General features: G+C 35.1%; 1 protein-coding gene across 1 annotated transcript in view; it reads right to left on the reverse strand.

Annotated features, from left to right (window-relative positions):
- RIMS1 (regulating synaptic membrane exocytosis 1) overlaps nucleotides 1–22,521 on the reverse strand; it is a 307,545-nt gene that overhangs the window by 63,997 nt on the left and 221,027 nt on the right. Inside the window, 3 exon segments of the mRNA XM_036380202.2 lie at nucleotides 3,222–3,334; nucleotides 17,198–17,310; nucleotides 22,209–22,280. Of these exon segments, the coding sequence (XP_036236095.1) occupies nucleotides 3,222–3,334; nucleotides 17,198–17,310; nucleotides 22,209–22,280 (298 nt within the window).

Consider the following 22,521-nt stretch of genomic DNA (forward strand, 5'->3'; position numbering starts at 1 on the left):
GCCTTACCCAGCTTAGCTTAACATAACCAGCCTCCTATCAGGTCAAGTATCCTACCCAGCCCCTGCTTTAGACATTAACTAACACATAAGAGTTAAGACAGAAACTATTGAGCTAAATCCACAGTGCCACTGAACAAATGCCATGATTACACTTTTATGCTAAATGCTTTTCAATCACATACAGTCTTAAGTCAGTACTGCATCTAAATATAGAGTGACATCCTTTTTAAGTACAAACTACAGTGCTCTAATCAGTAACTCTCTTGAATAAACAGAACTTCAAAAAAAATGTTAAGCCAGCGCAGCTGCAGCTTTGTGTTTGTATTCTACGTGTGGCATCTGGAATAAAAAAACATACTGTATTTTGAATTAAAATTGCATTACACTGTAATTCACCTGACCTCTGTGCAAATCCAGAATTATGCCAGCAAATGTTTTGATTCTCTCAAGCACAGAAACAGCACAAATATGTGCACACTAGCTACTACACCTCACCAATATAAAAGAAAGAAGGCAGACATGTTTAAAGCTCTTATTCAAACTCTTTTGACATCCTCAGAGGTCCGGTGGCATTTAAATTCCCTTTTCTTAAAATTTTTTTAGCTTATTAGAAGTTAATTGTTTCACATAAATGATGGAGTCTTTCCACTGCACTGGGAGGAAATAAGGATGTGAGTTTTGTGAAAGCCTCAAAACAGAGTGGAACAGCCATGAAGACGTATACAAATGTTGCAGGGCAGACAGTTGCCTATTCTAAATCCACTAATGGATGCTCAAAATGGAAACCTGCATAGTACACTTTTGGAAAATTATTGCTTGTTTACTGTAACTAGAAAATTAAGAAACTGAGTGGGAAAAATTCTAAAACTGTAACGCATCAGAAATTGACTGGAAATTGCAAAGGACCAGTTACAATATCTCTGTTTAAAAAAGGCTTGTTTCAATATAAGAGAAAACTTATTTAACTTTCATGAATTATTTTGTATATGCATAATTAAGCATTGCAAATATGATCCAGTCCCATACTGAAGGAAAAATTTTGAATAGTTTAGAGAATTTTGTATGCAATAAAACAAACATATTTGCAAATGCAAAAATATTGGAAGAATCAAACCCATGTGAGTTGATTGCTCTGAAATGCAAAAGAGACTATTTTCTTAATGTTCAGTACAGTATAATTTCTCTAAAAATGTATTTATTTTCTGGACCAGTGGGAAAACACTGATATTTAGGAAAGAAAGAAGCATTTTGGTTAAAGAGGGAAAAACTCTACTTGCAATTGCTTTTTCTTTAATAGCCAGCTAATATTTCTTTTTCACTATTCCAGAATGCCTATTATACCACTTAATATTTTTTATTTCTTTAAATAAAGTTAGTCTTGTTTCTGCAGCTTTTGAAGACTTTTCACAAATTTTGGCAGCAGAAATTTGGTACAGTCTTCAGTTCTGAGACGTCTCAGTCATCAGCTTTACCACAACAGCTGATATAACATACTACATTTTCAAATGCCCAAGTCTTCATCTGTCTTGGTTATTTTCTTGACTCTTTCACCATTTTCTCAGGATAGAGAAAGACAGTAGCATAAGGTTTGCTTTGGTAGCATTTTTAAAGTGATGACTATCACCACAGTGAAATGAATCAAAATTCTGAATAGAATAATTCAGTGTTCTTTTGATTCAGTACTCATCATGATTTCTATTTTGATTTCCACATGCATTTAAAACCAAAAGAAGATCCTAAAAACCTCAAGGTTTAAGAATAAGAGAAATTTGCAACATTGCATGTTGATGTTTTCTAACTAGTTTTAACCATACATTGGATCTACACTGATCAAATAAGAAAAACATATTGGAGGGCCAAAACAATGCTTGTCATAAATATTGGAGAGTTAAGATCAAAAAATGTGTTTCAGAAAGATAAATACAAAAATATCCATCAATCTGTAACATATAATCTAACTGAGACACCTGGCCTTTGACTCTGAACAAAGGTCTCTGGTCATCCTGGCAAAAGTCCTCAGACTGCATATTACCTCTCTCTAATGAAAATTTTATCAACCCTATTTTGACTATTTTCTCCTACCTTGTTAAATGGTTGGGAAGTACCACAGAGATGCACTGCATCTCACCCTCTTGCCCTGAGTGGACCTCTTTTGAAGGTAGCAGCAAACCCAGTAACAATTGAGTTGATTTAATTAAACAAATTCCTGCTTCTGATAGAGGATCTCATTGGAAATTTCTACCCCAGCTGTTGAGGTTTTTAATAGCACTGATATCCCACAATTTTGCCATTGAGAACTTAAAGCCTTGTTTCTCTTCCTTTTGAGAACTGCTCATTTAAGTTCTTATTAAAGTTGTCCACATATTTAACTACAACAAGATCTTAAATCAATCTTTCAAATCTGTTAGGTATTAAAATTTAGCTGCCAGATTTCCTATTTAACCATTCCTAAGTAAACTTGTGATGAGTACCTCACTTATGCATTATTGTAACCTGTATCTCCAGGAGCATCCAGCTCCTCAGAGCTTGAATTGTAAGCAGCAGCGCAGATGTGCGAGACATGTTCAGCAGTTTGCTTAGAACCCTACACAGTTTAAATTACAAAGTTATGGCCTATCATTTTAGCCTTATCAAGATAACAAAATCCCTCTATAAAACTTTGTTAACGTAATTTCAACATATTCCACTATCACAGAAATTCTCTACACTTTTAGTAGAAAAGGAAATCAAAGTAATCAGTAGGCACTTCAAGAAAGGAAATAATTTATCTCTGACATTATTAGGATGCAAAAAAATTACACAAATATGAGAACATCTGCATGAGATTGGACCTAGTTCTGTCTAGATCTCTCCACATCAGACAGCAACAAGGGCCAACCTATTCTTTCATGGCCTACTTTTCCAAACTCCAGGGACTGGAAATCTAATGACTTCCTGAGATAGATGTGATAAGTCTCTTTTTAACAACCGTTGAAAGATCTTTCTTTCCTGAACTTTTTCTTTCCAAAAAGCTTTCCTGGAGTTTTTAAGCATATTGGTTTTTCTAGATTCATTTTAGTTCATGTCAAAGACTAACTCTATGGGGGCAAAAATGATGCTAAAAAGCTATTACTTGAAGACATTTCTGTCAGGATTCTTGAAGGTTATAAAATATTTTAAATAAACAAGTTTATGCCTTCAATTTTCAAGCCAAAGTATCATTCCAAGACTACTGACTTTACCTTGGTATATTGCTCACGCTCATGTTCTTGGCTAGAACCAGACCCTGATGTCTGATTATAACGGTGCACTTTCATTTTCATCTGTCTCGTTCGCTCCTCCACTACTAAGCTTGCTGCAAAAACACACAATGAAAATCAATTAAAAATAGAGAAAAAGTTTTGGAAAAAGCAAATGATTTAGCAACAATTTTAGCTCATTTCTATTTCAACAAAACAAAGAAATGTACAAACATGTAGAACAAGCAGGGTGTAAGCACAGAACAGAGGAACACTAATGTCAAGAAATCAACCATTTTCACTGTGAGAGTCTTTACCTGAAAATGGGCAGACATCCCAATTTCTACATATAATCAAGCTGGTGCAACAGATATGAAAAGAGTGAAAAAATTTATGTGGCAGGCTGAATTATACACCTGTTAAATATTCTGGATGCAGGGGACGTAAATCCATGATCATCTAAACATGGTTGTTTAAAATGTAGAAAATATTACAGTAGCATTCTAAGAATTAATGCATGAAACAGGTAATAAAATTTATTTTTTAAGTAATTAACTCCTCCTACTATCTTGAAACATAGCAGTTTAACATAGCTAAGGCTATTTGAGAGGAATAATTCCTCCATTCAACCAGTCATATCAAAAACACAGTTATTTTCTAGTAGTTTGGTTTTTCTTTAACAAGACCTCCTTTAAAATCACTACTTTGTCCTGCAATGATCACCTTTACTTCAAATAATTATTTGTTCTTGTGTTTTCAACTTCCATATGGCAGTGTTTCTTTAAAAACAGATATCTTGTGCCTTCAAGGAGCTGTGGTGCTATAAAGAGCATTTTCTTCAACTTGAACAAGTTATGGCAATTCATATTGGCCGTGCCTGCCACAGGCCTTTGACCTTGCACTAACAGAGAGAGTGTTGTAAATGCCCCTGAGCCAAGGCTTCCTTCAAGTAACTTAATCTTTGTGGTAGTAAGTAAATTTCAGAGCGATCTATATATTCTGCTATTCTCAAACTTTGTAGCATTTTAAATTCAAAGCAATACAGGTAACATCAATACCATGAAACCTGTCACTTTTTAGCAGTTCTAGAACTAGACCAAATATTTATCAGCAACTATTCTAAATCACAGGAGTATTTGCTACATTCATTATGATTTAACAGGTTATAACATCTCAGAAAAACTTCTTTTAATTTGGAATTTTTTATGTGTCACGAATTTAGTTTTATTTGAAGTAACCTCCACAAAATCTTCTGCTTTTGTGCCAACCATGGATTTATATTACTCTCTACAAAACCACTATTTTTCTAAGTCAAAGAGCCCCTCCCCAGATCAGTGATAGGAGAGAGACACCTATATGAAAGCTGCCTGTAATCAACTTGCAATCACAAAACACAGATAATTTTAAATTACTGGAAAATAAGTACTCTATGTATGTTCAACTAAGAGGTACTAAAGTTCTTATGTGTGGCTTTTATGCTGTTAGTTATACACTGTGGCTTTATTTTTTGGTCTGTGCTTTGCCAGCACAAAGATATAAGGCCAAAAAAAAAAGCACTACACTCAGGATTAGATATTTTAAACTATAAGCTACTGCACAAATCACAATTGTGCCTGCACAATCCATTTGTAGCATGCTAAGGGAAATGTCAGAATTGTCTGTGTGCTGGTTGGGTATGAAAATATATACAAAGGCATCATTGTGAATTCCTTCTGCACTTCTTATTTAAAAATAAGAAAAATAAGTACAACAAACTACATTAAAATTCTGCTACAATTACAAATCTAAGGCATGAAATAATGTTATCATTATCTTCAGTCTCCCATAATGCAGAGTCCAATCTAGCAAATTCTGCACATGCAGAATGTCACACTGGGCCCAGCAATTATTCCAGATGACTAATTATGCCAGTAAATGTGTACCTTAATTGCAATGAGTCCAGTTCCACCATCAGATATGCAGGCACAGCTCCAATTACTTCAATGGAAGTTGCATGGAGGTATCTGAAGGCAAAATTGAGCACTTTAGGTGAAATTTTTAAAGATGGCCTCTTATGTTAAGGACAGATATGAAAGGATTAAGATAGATCAATTAGGGACTGAAGTAAAAAAAAATTGGTATCTTAATCCTATCATACGTGCATGAAATAGACTGAGGATATGAAATCAGAGGGAAAAATGAGACCCCTTTAAAAATTTAGCCCTACATGTGTATGGTGCACAGATTAGAGTTACTCTAAACATAACCCTTTATTTGTGTGAATTTTAGGTCCTTTAGCCTGTCAACTAGGTTATACTAAATAATATATGTTGTATAAGTAATGGTTTGTTACCCTGTATTACCTATGAAACCTGGGAAAGAATATTCTGTTATGTAATTTCATGATACTTCAGCGGTTATTACTTCAGTCAAGACTGAGTAAATATTCAACCTTAATTCTGTAATTCTTGATTTTTATTATGTTTAAATCCTTAAGCTTAATACATTTATGCTCTGGTTTTTCTTTATATATATATTACTAAATCAAAGAATGTGAGAACAATTAATGAGCACTGCGAAGCAAATCTAATTCTCCAATGGAAAAATTTTATTTTGTGCATGAAATATAATGCAATTTAGCACCAATTAGCTGTAAATTTATTTCTAAGCATGCAGTTGCATGAAACTACTCTAGAAAATCCAACTGTGTTCCTTCCAGCTTTATTTACCATGCACATCTGAGCATATGTTGAATGTAGCTCAGTTGTGTGATGGAAAATTTTATCTGCCTGACCAGTGGCTTGGGAAAACCTTTACATGTTAATCATGAGAAGCAGAAAAAAGTCTAACACAGGAGCAAAAGCACATTAGCAAAACTGTAACAACCATAGGTAACAACACCATAAGATCACATTGCTTTCCTGGAACATGGCTGGTTACCACAGGTAACAAAAACTTGACATAAAAAGTACTTAGCCTGTCTCTTAGAAAAATATGGATCTACTTTCTTTAAGGACATCACTATTTACAGAGTGCTTTTCCTGGAGGTCTTGAGAGGTAGAACTACACAGTAATTTACAGATCAAAGCACTGTAATCCCAAGACCTTTAAACTCTATAGTGGCTCTGGAATTAAAAATGAAGATTTACCCTAAGTGTCTCAAAATAGTGGTAAAACTACCATCAATATCAGTTGTGTCAATATATTATTCTCTGGTGTCAGAAGTCACACTTCAAAGAGCTGTAACTCTCATCTCTTCAAGGGCTGATAATTCAGACGTGAGATCAATCAGTGTAAAAGTAATTGAGAGAACTCATTGATCAGACTGCTTAAATAAAGGGTGCAACCTTATAGTCAAAGCTTACTACTAATAAACCACATGTAGGTTAGCAACAATGATTTACATAAACAATCAAGCCATGCAGGAGAGAAAAGACACACATATGAATGGAATCAAAATGTAATATTTCAATTCCATTAATCTATTTATAAACCCATCTGACTCCTGTAATGCCAGGTGTACTGGGTCTGGCTGGGATGGAGGCAGTTTTCTTCACAGCTGCCTGTTCTTCTAGTTGTGACTTAGTGCTGATAACACATCAGTGTTTTAGCAATTGCTGAGCAGTGCCTGTACAGCACCGAGGCCTTCTCTGTTCCTCATGCTGCAGCCCCCTGCCCTGTCCTGGCTTCCCCCTGCCCCAAGTAGGCTGTGAGAAGAAAAAGGTGGGACAGGTGACCCCAACTGACCAGAGGGACCATTCCATACTGTATAGCATCATACTCAGCAATAAAACTGGGGGTAGCCTACAATATGCAATTCTGTAGGACACTACTTGAAAGAGGCATGGAATAAACTAAAGAAAATAGCTACAGATCTTATTTTCAGCCTGCAATCTACCCTCAAAGAAAATTAGGACAGACTAAGAGTTGTTTTGTCTTAAAGAAGATAGCCACTTAATTTTTCTAAGACTTTACCTGTTTACTAAGGTTTTATGTGCTAGTGACATTCCTTTAAATATTTGACTATTATGTTAAGATTTACAGAGTTACATCTGGTGCCACTAACTAGCTGACAGCCCTCATCTTTATTACTATCCTCAGAAAACTGCTATGGGCATGTTTCAACCCCTAAATGATGTTTAACTGAGGGAGAAGTTAGAACTGGCTAGAATCCTAAATGTTCAGAATATATGCTATATTTTCAATTATGTACAAAATAACACAATAATCAATATACTGTACTAATATATCAGATGAAGTAGGGCAGATAAAGTTTTCCTTTTTTCTTTAATAAAACCTTTCTAGACAGATGTGTCATATGGCATATTTCTGTTATCCACAGATTATGAATCTAACAATTCAAGTAATATGACTTTATAAGGAATTAAACTTGCATTAGCATCAACAATAGACCTATCCTATGAAAATCACTGAGAGCTACAAAAGCAGCACTAATAGTAGTGGCCAGTACAAAAGAAACAGAAGTAATTTTAAGGTCTAAAGTTCTCCTTTTAAGGTTTAATACAGGGTTTAAGCTCCATGCTAGATGCAAAATTCCCAAATGACATGATGCCTTAAAACACCCATCTATTAGGCTAACAGCATAATATATGAAACTTTTGTGGGTTCATTTAAATAAGGATTGTAGAACAGGCAGCAATAATGAACTAACAAGAAACAGCAAAGATGCTGTAGCTGCCTTTCTAGTTCTAGTTTTTTTTATTCTTGAGCTCTAACTCTTTGCATATCCACCTCTCTCATATTGCAACATTCATCAAAGAGACTCTACATTCTGAAAATTTTGGAAAACAGTGTATTTTGTCAATAAATAACATCTAATAAGAATCCCGTCATACATTTCAAAAAGGGTAGGTAAATCAGATAAGTAATAAGATATATGTTTAAAAGATAAAAGTCAAGTGATTAAGCCCAGGAACAAATTTCCATCCCTTGTATTCATTAAGTGAAAATACCTTTCTATAAGAACATTCTTGCTCAAAGCCAAGCCTGGGCTTAAGGCCAGAATGACTGGTGACAATTACATGGTCTGTGATTCAAACTGGTAGCCATACTGTGCTTTTCTAGATGGTAGAAAACCTATGGATGTCTTAGCACTGGCCATACCATTTTCTGTAATGATGAAGTCTGCAAAAAAGGCAGCCTTTTCTCTTGAGGCACTTAATATTTCTGTTCAAGATGGTCAAGGCAGAAAGAGGAGGTGCAGGCAAACAGTATGACTTGGAAAAACTTCAAATCTTACATGCACTATTAAATGTCAGAGGAAGCTACATAACAAAGAAATTGGCATCAAGATTTCAGATAGCTGCAACTCTCTCCAGAATATATCACACATCCATTCTTTATGATGCAAACTTTAGGAGAAAAGGTCTAGAAGTCTAAAATGACACAAAGATTTCTTACATAACAATGTACTGAAAAGTAAGTTGAAGTTCAAATTTATCTCCTAAACTTATAATCAGTGCTTCTGGGGCAAACTCAACAGGTTCAGGCAGGGGAACAGAGAACTGCACTTATTCCAGAAGACAGGAGAGGTCCGACCTATCTTCAATTTCAATCTTCATATTAGGAGGAAAGGTTGAACAGCGACAAACAGCTACAGCTTTAGTGCCATCAAGAAGCATATACACAGCCTTTCTACACAGCAAAAGCTAGGAAATTAATCTGTCTGAGCAACGTAGATGTTCTGTGGATGGGAATCAGAGGGAAAAAAACTATCTGGTTTGAGGAATTATATGTGAAATAATAAAAAAAAATCTCGTTTGAGAAGTGGCAGCTGAGGAAGAAACTAGGCAGAACTCATGTCCATAACAAAGACAATGAGATAAAGAAGCAACAAGATTTGGATGGGAGAGTCCTCTAGTGCAGAGAGAGCTGTGTGGGACAGAAAAGTCACACTGGTGTTGGACCAGGATGATCCATTTCAGAAATAAAACAGAGAGTCTCTATTTCATTTCTGTTGATCCTGCAGGATGAGTTTTGCAGTATGCACACACAAAATATCCTTGCAATTGGTTTCATGGCTTTAAAATTCACAGCAAACTCTACCAGGAAATTTAAAAACACACAAAATCACAAGCAGATAAATGTTCTGAAATATAAGGTAAGTAAAACCAAGAAATCAATTTGTTGCCAAGATGAAGAACTTGCTATGATTTCTTTGAATAAACAACTTCAAAAAATAATGGCAACATGCAGATAGTGAGGGAGAGAGTTCTGAACCCTGCTCTACCTGACCAGAACCTACTGTAGCTACTTCAAGCTTGTATGCATAGATTTCCTCTCCATGGGAGCTAACAGTTCTCTGGACCTCCTCCCAGTCATAATTAAGGCATAACCAAGGGACATAATCAGATTTAAAAGCTGGGAGATGAGCTTGGATCTCTCAGTACACACGGAGGCATGGTGGCCATCTTGATATTAACAACTCACTCCAGAAGGAAGATACAGAAACCTGAACTGGATGATGCAACATTCAGTTCTTTCTCAAAGAGCTTCAGGGATGATCCACAGAGAAGCTTCTATGTAAAAGGAAACAACAAGGAAACAAACACAGACCTCTTAAAATTAGGGAAGAAAAAAAAAACTACAAAACAACAAACCACTGATTTTGGCAGCAAAACACCCCCAGCATTTTCATAATCTGCTGAAGACTTTATTGCAACTTTTTCCATTGATGGAACAGATGTTTGTTGCAGACTCATATTGTCAGTATTGTTCACTTCTGTAGTATATACTCTCCCTCACATTTATGTCTCCTTTCATAAAAAATCCTGCAACTCCCCCATCCTCATCTCTAACTCACCTACTACCTAATCTTATTACCTCTTGTAAGTTACAGTGAGCTACTAGTGTAAATCAGCTCAAATTAAGATATTTATGGTCCCCCAGATCTGCTGGGACTTTACTCTTCTGGCTGCTCTTCTTTTGCCCAGCTCTTTTTAGCCCCTGGGTTTCATCTGCCATCAGCTCCCTTGAGCCAGAGGAATCTGTGCATGTAAATATCCCACCGCCTTCTACACATGCCCAAATATTGAGGCAGATCCATCCAAATCTTGTGGAAACAAGCTCTTTTACAAACCTGTTAGAGACAGTCTAGTTTGTCTGCACAAAGTCCATTGCTTTAAACAAAAAAATATCCACTGCAGCCCAAATCTTGACAGAGGCATAATCAACAAACAGGTAAGATTGATTTGTATTGTCCTGTTTGAGAGAAATATAAATACTGAGACAGAAATAATTTGTAAAATCAACCACTGTTAGAACTTCCTTAAGTCATTTCATAGTATATTCTAAACACTGCAAAAATAACATATAATTGCTAACACCTAAGTTACATATTTCTTTTTCATCTCTTTTTAACATTATCATGAAAACATACTTCTGTATGTTTGACGTGGGTGTTGGAGTTCATACCTAGTGGAGAGGTTGCTTTATTTTTACCTAAGCATCCATCCCTTCAGAAAGTAAAGTAGTTGCAGGAAATACTTTGATTCAAGTTCAACTCACAGTTTGGCTGTGACCCACCCAAGCCTGTATTCAGACCAGAATTTCCCAAGATGAGCAGGACTCAGGAATAAAGGTTAGAAAAGGTTAATCAGTGCTGGTAATATTTATGTAGCACAGTATTTTGATTTTAACATTAAAAGGGAGGGGTAAGTTTTTAAAAAATTTTCTCTATGAGCTTTATTTGCATTTTGAAGTAATTTCTACTTTCAACTAAAAGGGAAAAAAATAGGACTTTTCTGCAATGTGGCTTTGACAGAGATGTAACAGACTACAGTTTCCATTTTGTGGGGCAGCTTTAGATAGCTGCTGTTTGAGCTCACTGATTTTCTGGTATTAGCACAGGCATAAATTCATAGAGGTGAGCATTGTATGTCTGCCCCTAAAACCTGCCCCACAATGGGAGTAACTTTGTGACATGAGACTGACATGCAAATAGAACACAGCTCATTCTTCAGAATGTCTCGGCATACAAAAAATAGTTTTCTGACCTTTAACTATAGTTAACTACAGTTAAAGAAACTATAGTTTCACCTTTAACTATTCCTAAGCCCACACCTAGGAAACATCCTTCACTTCTGCCAAGGACCATGGCTGCATCTCTAGAAGCATGTGCTGTGCAGAACTCAAGAACACTTTAGGAAAAATCTTAAGTCTTTGTGTGAACATTAACTCAATCAAACACCTTCTGAGCCATATTCTGTAAAAGATCATGATTACCTCTGTTAAATCCAGTACATTGCATTTCAATAGGCACATGAGAAATGATAAGAGATGAGAGAAACCATTGTCAGATTCTAAAGAGGGCATCAGATAGCACAGAGATATTTGAGAAACAACCTTTTTGTATGTCAACACTGTTAACTAAAACCTATGCACTGACATGGAGTATAATGAAGGAAAAGCCAGTATCAACAGCTGCCAAACATTTGTAAAAAATTACATAAATATTTACCTTTTGTGGGAGAGTTAAAATTCTCTTGCTCTTCAATGAATTAAATGCACGGAATGATGGAAACAGAAAAAGAAATCAGCAAATTTAAAGTTAGATAAAGAAATGTGTTACATGTGACAATGGCATGTACAGTAGTCAGTACTCCAGCAGATGTAAAAGTAATGTAGAAAATTAAAGTGATAAACCATGACAAATAATAAAGCCTATGACTTTTTCTTTAAAATTAACAGGAACAATGATGTTACAGAGAACCAGATTGTGGAATCTTTAAGTATTCTGCTAGAGGAGATCATCATACCCAAATTTATGAAGGACATAAAACATTGTTTTAAATATCACTCTTACTTCTGAACTACACAGCACTATTTGAAGCCTCTTCTGCAATAATGAGTGTTACAAATTTATTTTCTATTAACTGAAATCTATAATACTCAATAACCAACAGACTATTAAAAATCCATTTTTAAAGAAAACATAAAAGATTATGAGGCTTGAACTCATTTATTAACTCATATATTAACAGTGTGAGAAAAATACTCTCCATTATGAGTAAAGATTCCACAAGCTGCCTCAAAATATGCAGTGCCACCTAATAATTTAAAAATAAAACCAGAAATATGGAGACAAAACAAACAACACTGATAGGCTGATATCTAAAACTGAAAGGACTTATTCTTTTTCTTCTGCCACTCAATTTTTATACTGATAGATTTGAAAAATTTTTTGACTGAAAAGGTTTAATCTTTTACCATTACCACAACCATACTCTCACTGCAACGACATTTCAATGATCAAGTACACAAACACAGAACTGTTTTCACTAGCACTTCTTTTTCTTTTGGGATCTTAAATTGGTTAAATATAAAAAGATACTTGCAACTCAATGTATTATTTGACAACATACTGATTTTCTGTATGAAATTCTGATTCTTGTTTGTTAAAAGAAAAAATATTGGACATCAAAACACTTTGTTCCTCTGTGATGTCACCATTGTACAAATATCACACACATGAAATTTATACACATAATCCCCATTCAGTTCCAGCAGAATCTTCATTTAGTTTTCCCTGATGTAACAGCAGCACACATACACACACATGCACTTCACCTTCCATACAAGTGCTGCACACAGCTTTTTTCAACATGAGCTAAAGTACAGCAACACCTAATGCTGGATGCACGTTTGCTTTGCTTGGTGTCACCACGTGAGCCCTACTGCTGCATACAGATGCCACTGGAGACACACACAGCCCCACTGCTCCAGTCAGGTTTAGAGATGCTCTTTATGTGGAAACAGACTGCTGTTATCACAAACCTTACTCTCATTATGTGACTTCTGAAAGAGGAAATTACATTGTCAAAGCTATGAAAAAGAAACCCAAAGAAGACCCAAATAGAAGGCAGATAGAGGAAACAAGACCTGTTTTTCACAAATTACCCCTGAAAGATTGTTGCTATACCACAGCCATTGCATATTTATATTGCTGGTCCATGAATTTCAACAGTGTTTTTTTCCTTTGTTATTTACTTGCTAGAGCGATAACATAATCCCTACTATCTGCTGGTATATTCACTTCCTTGATCAATACAATGATCAACCATTATGCAAAAGTGCAGAAACCCACCCTCAGTCATATTCAAGCAAGAATTCCTGTGATGTTTGATAGCTGCAGGGACAGAGGACGACTGGGTAAAGACCACAGATGTACCCTTTATATGAAAGTATAATTTTAAAACCATGCAACTACACCACAAAGTTGTTATAGAAACAGCTAAAAGGCAAAGTCAACGCAGAATCCCCATCCCTCTTAACTATTGCACAGTTCCACTCAAACATGATGCAAATAAAAATACAGTGATGCAAATCTCTTACAGCCCAGCACAGAATGACATATTGAGAATACACCATTGTCCTTACCATGGCTTAAAATTTCACTGCTTTAGTCACTGAGCCAAAACATCTTCATAGGATTAGGTCCTCTTATAAAATCATCCATTAATACAAGAAAAATCAAAACCACTTCTTTAGTAGCATAAGTTAGGGAAATTACTATTAAATTGTGATGCCTTGAAAACACACACAGACACACCTATACAGGACTAATTTTCAATATTCAAACATCTCAAGACCTTTCAATACAACAGCATCCCAATCTTGTGTTCTAATAAATACTGCTGAGAGGGCTGCAAAGGAAATAAATACAACTACATCATCCTTGAATATGACAGTAATAAAAATAAAAATCACATTGCCTAAAAATTACAGAAGCCTACAGTCTTAACTGCATCCACTTTTTAAAACCTGCATGCCCTCGAGTTGCTATTATTTAGTTAGTATTTTCTCAAATATAATATAACTATTGCCTCACCTCCACTCTAAAGCTACACAAAGCTGCTCTCCCCTTCAGAACATAATCACCAAGACTGCCATTTTTTCACTTTTTTCTCCATTGTGAATTATAACACTGTTTAAAGGTCTTAATCCTAAAACTTGATCTTTTCCTCTACATTTAAGTTTGTTTCTCCATTCCTGATCAGTAGTGTCCTATCAACTCTATTTCTGTAATTGAATAAGGATCACTACTTTGGTCTTCTCTATAACAATTACTTCTGTGGGTGTGGTTTGTTTTTTAAGAAAGTATGTGAATTATTCAGGATCTTGGAAAACTACCTTGGTTTCTTGTAAGTTGAATTTTTATTATTCTCAGACTTCCAACCAGAGTAGCAACTGAGACAACATCATTTGGTAAAGACAAAGAAACAAGCTTTTGCTTAGTTCTAAACTTGACAACAAAACGGAATGTCTGAAATAGGTCAGCCAAGCCTTATTAGCATGGATATGATCACTTACAATTGATAGCTGAAGATTAGAGATTAATACTTATAATATCACTCTATTTCTCCACATGAAAACTGCTACCAGTCTGTCACTCCTTCATTAAATCTCATTTGTTCCATAATGAGGATGTTAAAGAGCAATAAAATTACTTCACTGGATTCTTCTATGTCTTCTGAATGTTCAAGACAGCAAATAAGAAGACCATTCTTGATATACAAATATGTAATTTTTTTGTAGCAATCACTGTGCCTTGTGAACAGACTTAAATGCACATATGTATATATTTAGATTCGTAGATGTATATATTTAGATGAGTATTTGACCCTCATAAAACAATAGGTTTCTTATGGAATGCAAAGAAGTACTTTACTATAAAAATGATACTTTATGGCATATCACACAGGTTTTCCTTGAAATGCGTGACGTCAAGATGACCATCAAAATATAGGAAGAAAATGCATTTTGAAATATTTCCAAGGATATTGCACTAGGTTTTGACATCATCTATATCTACGGTGACTGTGAATTTGAACCAATAAGGACACACACCAGTTCCAAGCACAGTTAATGCAAATCTTTTACAGACCTCCATATGTTTTGGGTTCAATACTACATTAAGGTCAGATCACTTCTGCTTTGAGTTTGGTACTCATTCATCAGGGATTATAGAGGTGAAACTAATATTAAAATCTGGTACTGAAAATCAGAGCAAGTACTGTGGTCTTATAGCCTTAGTGAATTTAATTTTTTACAGTAGTATTAAGTTAGATATACTAGTATATGTACTTCAACAGATACTGACACCATTTTTTAAACACGTATTATAAAAACTATTCAACTTGGTACTCCTCTGCAAACACGTTCTGAGCCTGAACAGAGCATTAAACATGGGTAAAATAAGAAAAGCTCCCTTTCAGAAGCAAAGTCAGTCATGCAGACGAAACCCAAGTACTGTGCAGAGAAGGAAATGTCTTTAAGCACTGATTCCATGTGCTGTGAAACAGCCCCAGCAACAGGTGGCACGATTTGTAACAACACCAAAGCACGGCGCATCTCACCTGCCCGTTTCACGTGAAAGGCGCGAGCACAGTAAGCACAAGTGTAAACAGGAGTTCACTGAAACTGCATTACTTTACAAGTGTTCACGGTATCAACAACTTTATAAACCCAGAGTAGTTTTGGCCTTCTGCTCAACTTTCATTTTTTCTTTCCTCTTCTGTACACATCCCATTTCTACTCATTTTCATGGAAAGGTCTACATTCATTCCAATGTCTTCAACAAAACATAAACTGGTGTTTTACTCTCACACATCAGTTACCAAGACCAGTAGAAAGATGATATATGAATATGCAAAGGAAAGCCAAATTAAAATTAAATTAAAAGCTAATTCATCATTATACATTGTACCAAGTTCTGAAATTGAAGTAGAAATATAGAAGAAAGTTGAAATTCATTACTTATTACATTTTCCTATAAAGCTCCCAACTTGCTAATATGCAGAAATAGAAACTCTGAATGTAGTTTATAATTCAGACAGTACTAGAGTCACTACAAAATGAGAGGACCTGAATAGGAAGTTTAAAGTTAATAAGAGTCACTTATATCAGTATATTAATCATTCAAAATAAACACGTTTATAAAATAAGAGTACATTTTATATGTGCTAATTCAGGGGGTTGTATGCCATCACAGCTCAAAGCCTTAACATTAATGCGAACTAATTGCAGATTAATGCAAGCCATCATACAAGAAAACCTCATTGGTAATCTGCCATGATAAAGTGGTCATGGTCAGCAACTTTATCTGTTCAAGAATATGATCTGCTGACAGTTCTGCAATGCATTAAAATATTTCATCATTTATAAGCATTTCTTTAATTTCCACAAAGAAAATGTTCTAGTATGTGGCAATCTCAGTTGTTGCTTGTAGTCAATGAGAAAACAGGATTTTTTAAACACAGAAGAAAACATGAATGTACACATTTTTTCCATTGTGCCACTTCATTTCACCATAACAGCTCATTCTCTGTGTGTAGTATGTTGCTAGAAAAGGAAACAACAATGTACATCCTTATTTGATCTTAGTAAGAAACTTCTTCCACAATCATCAGGTCTACATTGTCTCTTTCAGAAAAAAGTAGCACTCTTTGCCTGATCAGTTTATTCTTAAGCAAGAAAAGACTGGTGACCTGTGCTCTCACATTTCCCATGGTAATTGTTTTCATTTTTTATTCACTGAACTATGAACTCCAGAAGAAAAATAGATCTGTGACATTTATTATTAATCTATGTTAATAATGCACAACAATAAATATAAATCACAAAATAAGAAATGAGTAAGACTGTCAAAAAACCTTGGCCCAGTTTTCTGATGGTATTTGTTTTTGTTTTTGGGGTTTTTTTTTTGCTGGTAACATAGTAGACATGTTGGCAACTACCATGACTCAAATAGAAGATTTAAACATGAAAGGGTACTAGAAAAGTAAGGCAATTAAACCACATGCAATAACCCACCAGTCAAACTTCACTGGATTTCCCAAACTGCAAAGGTGCTTTCATTGTCTTCTATTGCTTTACTGGTAGAATTATAGCATTGGACATATAGTTATGCAAGAAGACTTAAAGTAAAGAAAGGTAAGGAATCAAAGAGTTTGAGCTATCACAAGCTCATTATTTGATACCTTGCTCTATACTGCCACTTCTTACTGGAACTTGTGGTAGCTGTCTTCCCCTACGACTGCTGAAGGAGGTGTCTGCAGCAGGAGACTGCGTGGGACTTCCTTGTTGATGTGCTCTGCAAATGAAATTGAAATGAAAGCAAAATAAGGCAAATGAAGACACATTTTATATTCTGATTTTTAAACACAATTCAAGTTGCAGGTACTGAAGATGGGTTTGAAGAAGTTTGCATTTGGTCCATGCCATATGCACATACTCAGGTCTAGATACCTAGTCAACTTGTAAGGTTCTTACATTTAATTTCTCTAACTACCTTCAGCTATAGAAAAATTGTTTCCTTTTGGTTTTTTGTTTGTTTAATTTATTTATTTATTTATTTGTGGGTTTTCTCTGGTTTATGTTTTTTGTCATTTTGGGGGTTTCTTTTGATAAAGTAATATTGAAAAACCAGTGAATGGAAGGCAGTTTTTTAAGAACCACTTATGATTATTACTCCCAATTTCTATACATTCTCCTGCACTGGTACAAGGGCAATATAAAATGCCACTTGTATGTTTTATTAAATTTAATATTCCCTTTATGCTCAGGCAATAATTGCATAAGGCCACTGGACTGCAAGCATCTATTTCCAAAGGACGGCGTGTGTTTTTTCCCCAGAATGCAAAGAAGGAAAAAGACCTTTAACCTTTGTATTGGGGTGGGATAAAGGAGGGTGTGTGTGCATGCAAAACATGCACAAGATTTTAATATTCATATCTAATAAATATCCTAAATCACTGTGGCTGAATTCTAGCTAGAACTATTTCAGAACATTTTGGCTACTTGATGTCTTATTCACAGATACAGTTTCAGAGTGTAAAGCATCAAATACCTTTGGAACCCTAATATTTAAAATAAGTACGGACAGCTATAATAACTATAGGGAAAAGGTTTAAGAAAGTAAAACAAAGATGAGAAGCAGCAGATTGCTGAGGAGAGCTTACTGTGAAACGCCCTTGCCAGTTACAATAATGTCACATGCTGGATAAACAGCATAAGCACTGTTTATCCACTTGCAAGTAGATCACTTGTAATTTGAAGTAGCACATTTGTGCAAGTTCAAAATACTGTTGGCTTTCACTAGGTAGATCAACTGACTTTCTCTCAGCCTTTAAGATCAGAGTTTGCTGTGTGAACACAGCATAACACAAGCTAACAACACATACAACAAAAGGACTAGCACAGAATAGGCTATGAATACCTGAGTTTATCACAAAAGCATTTCTGTTTCTGAAACACACCTTATATTAACTGCATTTCAGTTAGTGACCTAAAAACGGACAATATGGAAGCACACCTGTGATTCCCTTACTTTCCTTTACAATTTGAAATAGAAAATCTATTTAAGTACCTGTAAGTACTAAAACAGAAATATAGTTCTAAAGAAACTCTAATGAAAGTATAAATAATATTATGTAGCAAAGTGATTGATCATGTTAGTATAATAGACCATAATTATTACTAGATCCATAACTACAAGATAACCTGAAGCAGCAAAGTTTGTAGAGTGCCAAAATATTCTAACTGTGCCTTTTTACTCTTGTTGGTTTTCCAGCAGGGCAGCCTTTTGTGAATGGTACTACTGTATCAGAAATTATACCAGAAATTTCAATTCTTGTGCCATCATTTCATTATGGGGTGGTGTGTTGGTTTTTTGTTGTTTTTTGTTGGTGGTGGTGGTGGTTTTTTTGGTTTTTTGGGTTTTTTTTTAATTTCTGCTGACATCTATGAAATTTCCCTTCCAACATCCAGCACAACTTCCCCACAAGACACAGTCAAGGTATCCAAAGAACTTTCTGGTTCCTATGACTATCATACACTAAGAAGTAATCCTAAAAAAGCCCCTATATATGAAATAACACAAGGATGCCTACAAAGGACAACAAACAGGTTTGGAATCAAAAGAATTTCAGCAGTAACAGTCCCTGTGGAAGAACAGTCACGATGCAAATACAACAATATTCTGTTGGATTGAGCTTGTATTCCCTCCCTTAAATCCTAACATTTCTTCAGCTAACTCCTCGCTTGCTCTAGTGATAACCAAAATATTCTTGCAGACACTGAATTTCCTGATTCTGAAAGAGGCTTACAATAACAAAGATGACCTGACTTCTGAAAATTTCTGTTTCTCCATGCTGACTACAAAAGCAATCCATGCCAACTATTGCATTTAACCAGGTTTTAAGCATTTATCAGATGGCTAAGTATCATAACATCCATAAGGTAAATAAGGACCTTACTCTGTGCCAGAAAGTTATTGTTTGCTTTTACTATGGATAAATGCTTCCATCTAACAAAGTCATCACGTGACTAAATATGCTAAATATCCAGGAATTTGTCTGAGAGCCCAAAGAAACACTAGAAGTCTGTCCCACCATTACAGAACAGGACAGGACTTACCTGCAACTCAGAAACTTATCTCCTTCTCCAGTAACACTCTTTTTATAGACATGCCTTCCATGAAAAAGATTGAGGATCTGCTTAACTCAAATGAAGACAAATCATGCTTAAGGTTTTCATTAGCTGGGGTATTACAAAAAGAATAATATGCCTCTTGGTGTGCTAATAAAAAGAGAGACAAAAGGCAATTGAAGAATAACTAGAATGGCATTAAGGACTTGCTGCCACTGATCTGTTGCTTGCAGGAAGAAGCCTGCAAATGGCTGATCAGAAGAATGAGACAAAGGGGAACACGGAAGAAGTATGGAAGACAAAAGCTAGTGAGGAGATGAGACAGAAGTGATATAAGAAGTAGAAAGAGAAGAGGAATTTGGGAAAAAAATGCTACCTGGTGAGCAGTGAGACTGCAATGAGCATGCACATGTGTATCGCCTGGTTCCTCACAGAGGAAGGAGACACTACAAGCAGCAAACCTCTTAATTCAGCTGGCAGTGGCCTACAGGGGAATCCCACAGATTCCAGCTCTGCCAGTACACAGGAAAACTCAAATTTCTTTCCCTTCAGACTGATGCCTCAGTATCATGCTCCTACCTAAGAAACAGTAAAGAAAAACTAAGAATAAGCGAGGGTCAGCAATCTCCAGCTCACCCCTGGAATAGTGTCCTGTGGTAAATACAGAAAATACAGACCAAGGCTGTATGTATCCTAAAATATGACAGGTAATGTCACATCTGGTAATTCTAGGGTTAGGGCTGAAAGAAAACATTTTACAATTGGGATTAACAAATTTTTGCTCATTCATAAAAGAACAGAAAATTATTTTTGTGTAATCACTTTTACTCCTTCAGAACAGTTCACTGAATCCTATCTAGAAGGCTTATCTCATTGAATTAGAAGAACTTCTAGGCTTTATAAACTATCTTCAAAAGGCTGTTTTTCTCTCTTCTATGTACATTTCCTAAGCTATCACACTACACAGAAAACTTAATCTTATATAGAATGTTGAAATGCCTTCTAGAGAAGCTGACAGCATGCTGATAGTTATTCCAGTAATCTGCTTAACTAATAGTAGACAGAATTTGCAAATGGCAAAATAAAGGCCAATTGTAAGAGAAAAATGAATATTTGAAGAAAAAATAGTCTCAAGTTCTATTTGACAGGAAAATTAATTGCCTGTCATCAAAACCTTCTGTCATTAGTGCAATATTACATCTCTGATGGAATACTGAACTACAGAATTCAGACTTATTGAAACATTTTTGTCTCACATCTAATGCTAGTGAATCATTTTATGGAAACAGAAGCCTACAACAGGTGCCATGGAGATGTACAAAGAAGCAGTACAATTTGTGTTTGCCTATGCTCTTGTCCCCTGGGTTCATTACTGAATTACTGAGAGCCAAAACCCTTGGACACCAGTTAGTTTACAGAAGTCAGAAAAAACAGGGAAAATAAAGGTTTTAGTAATCTCCATGGCACAAAAGTCTCAGATTCAATCATAGCAAGGATTTCAGTCATCATTTAGGTAATCTCTCTGACTCAAATTGAAAAAGCACCTGGGTTGTTGTGACAACAGTCATCTGACTCAAGAAAAATGTAGCCATTGCTTTTGGATTAGGAACAATAATCTGGGACTAGAAACAGCAAAACTAAAATAAAAGTGCTTAAGTTTTGCTACAGAATGTGCATTTTCATTAAAAATAAAGATGTCTGTGTTGTTCATGGGAGTTTTAAAGCTCTCACAATGTAAACAGTTGTACATTCCACCTCTGTGAATCAAAATAACTTTAATCAATTTCTGACAAAGGCAGGATCTCCTCCGTCCTCACTGCTCTTATTTCAGTCACTATACAGGGTTTAAAACTTAACTAGACGTATTCATTATTCAGTATATATCTTTATTTTTTCTACATATATATCTTTATTGCTTCTATTTATTTGTGTTCTATTTTATTAATATATTTCTATTAATATATTTCTATTCCATTTTTTCTATATCTATATTTTCTCTAATTTTTCTACTTTTTCTTAAGATTTTGACCATGTAACTCCATACTACTGTAATATCAAAGTTAAGATATAATGACAATACAAATTCAGAAAAAAAGAATTCATTTAAAAAGTTCCAGTCTTTATATTAATTTTATGAAATTATAGATTTAAATGTGTAACTTAAAATTTTTATATATTAAAGTGAAATTGATGGAATCAGAGGCATTTTGAATTATTTATCTGTTATAGCTGTCTATCTATTTATATAAACAATTGTGGTTTTTCATCCTCAAAGTTAATGTAAAATAAGGAGTTTTTTGAAAAAGAATCAGTGTTAAAGTGCAGAAAAGTACTTCTAATCTTTGCCATTGAGCTTATCTGCAATGATGGAAAATGCCAGAAAAATTCCACATGTATGCAACAAAGTGATAATAATACAGATACAAAGTATATAATACTGTAAATTATGGCAACATAGCTTTCTGCCACAGATGTTCCCAAAAAGGTGTATTAGAGGTATATTCCAAAATCTGGAGTCACACTGATAATAAGAGATTCTTACACATCAATCAACACTCCTACCTTTCTGTTTCAGCTGCAGGGCCTTTCCTAGCTTGTTTTTGGCTGCTATATCTTTCCACTTTTCTGGACTGCCTGTGAAATGACATGTCAGAAAAGAAATAAACAAAGAAGAAAAAGAATACAGAAATATGAAGATTATTTATTCATGTATTATAAAGGTAATAAAAGAAACAGTTGACAGATGAGAAAGTGACAACTATCATCATAAACAGGCTGGTGAAGTCTAGGTTTAAGAGACATTGCATTAATTAGGTTTGATTGAGGCTCATGGTGTGCAGCTCATGAGGTACCAAACCAGGGAAGAAAACATCAA

Source organism: Molothrus ater, chromosome 3 (assembly GCF_012460135.2).
Source record: "Molothrus ater isolate BHLD 08-10-18 breed brown headed cowbird chromosome 3, BPBGC_Mater_1.1, whole genome shotgun sequence".
NCBI classification, from domain to species: domain Eukaryota; kingdom Metazoa; phylum Chordata; class Aves; order Passeriformes; family Icteridae; genus Molothrus; species Molothrus ater.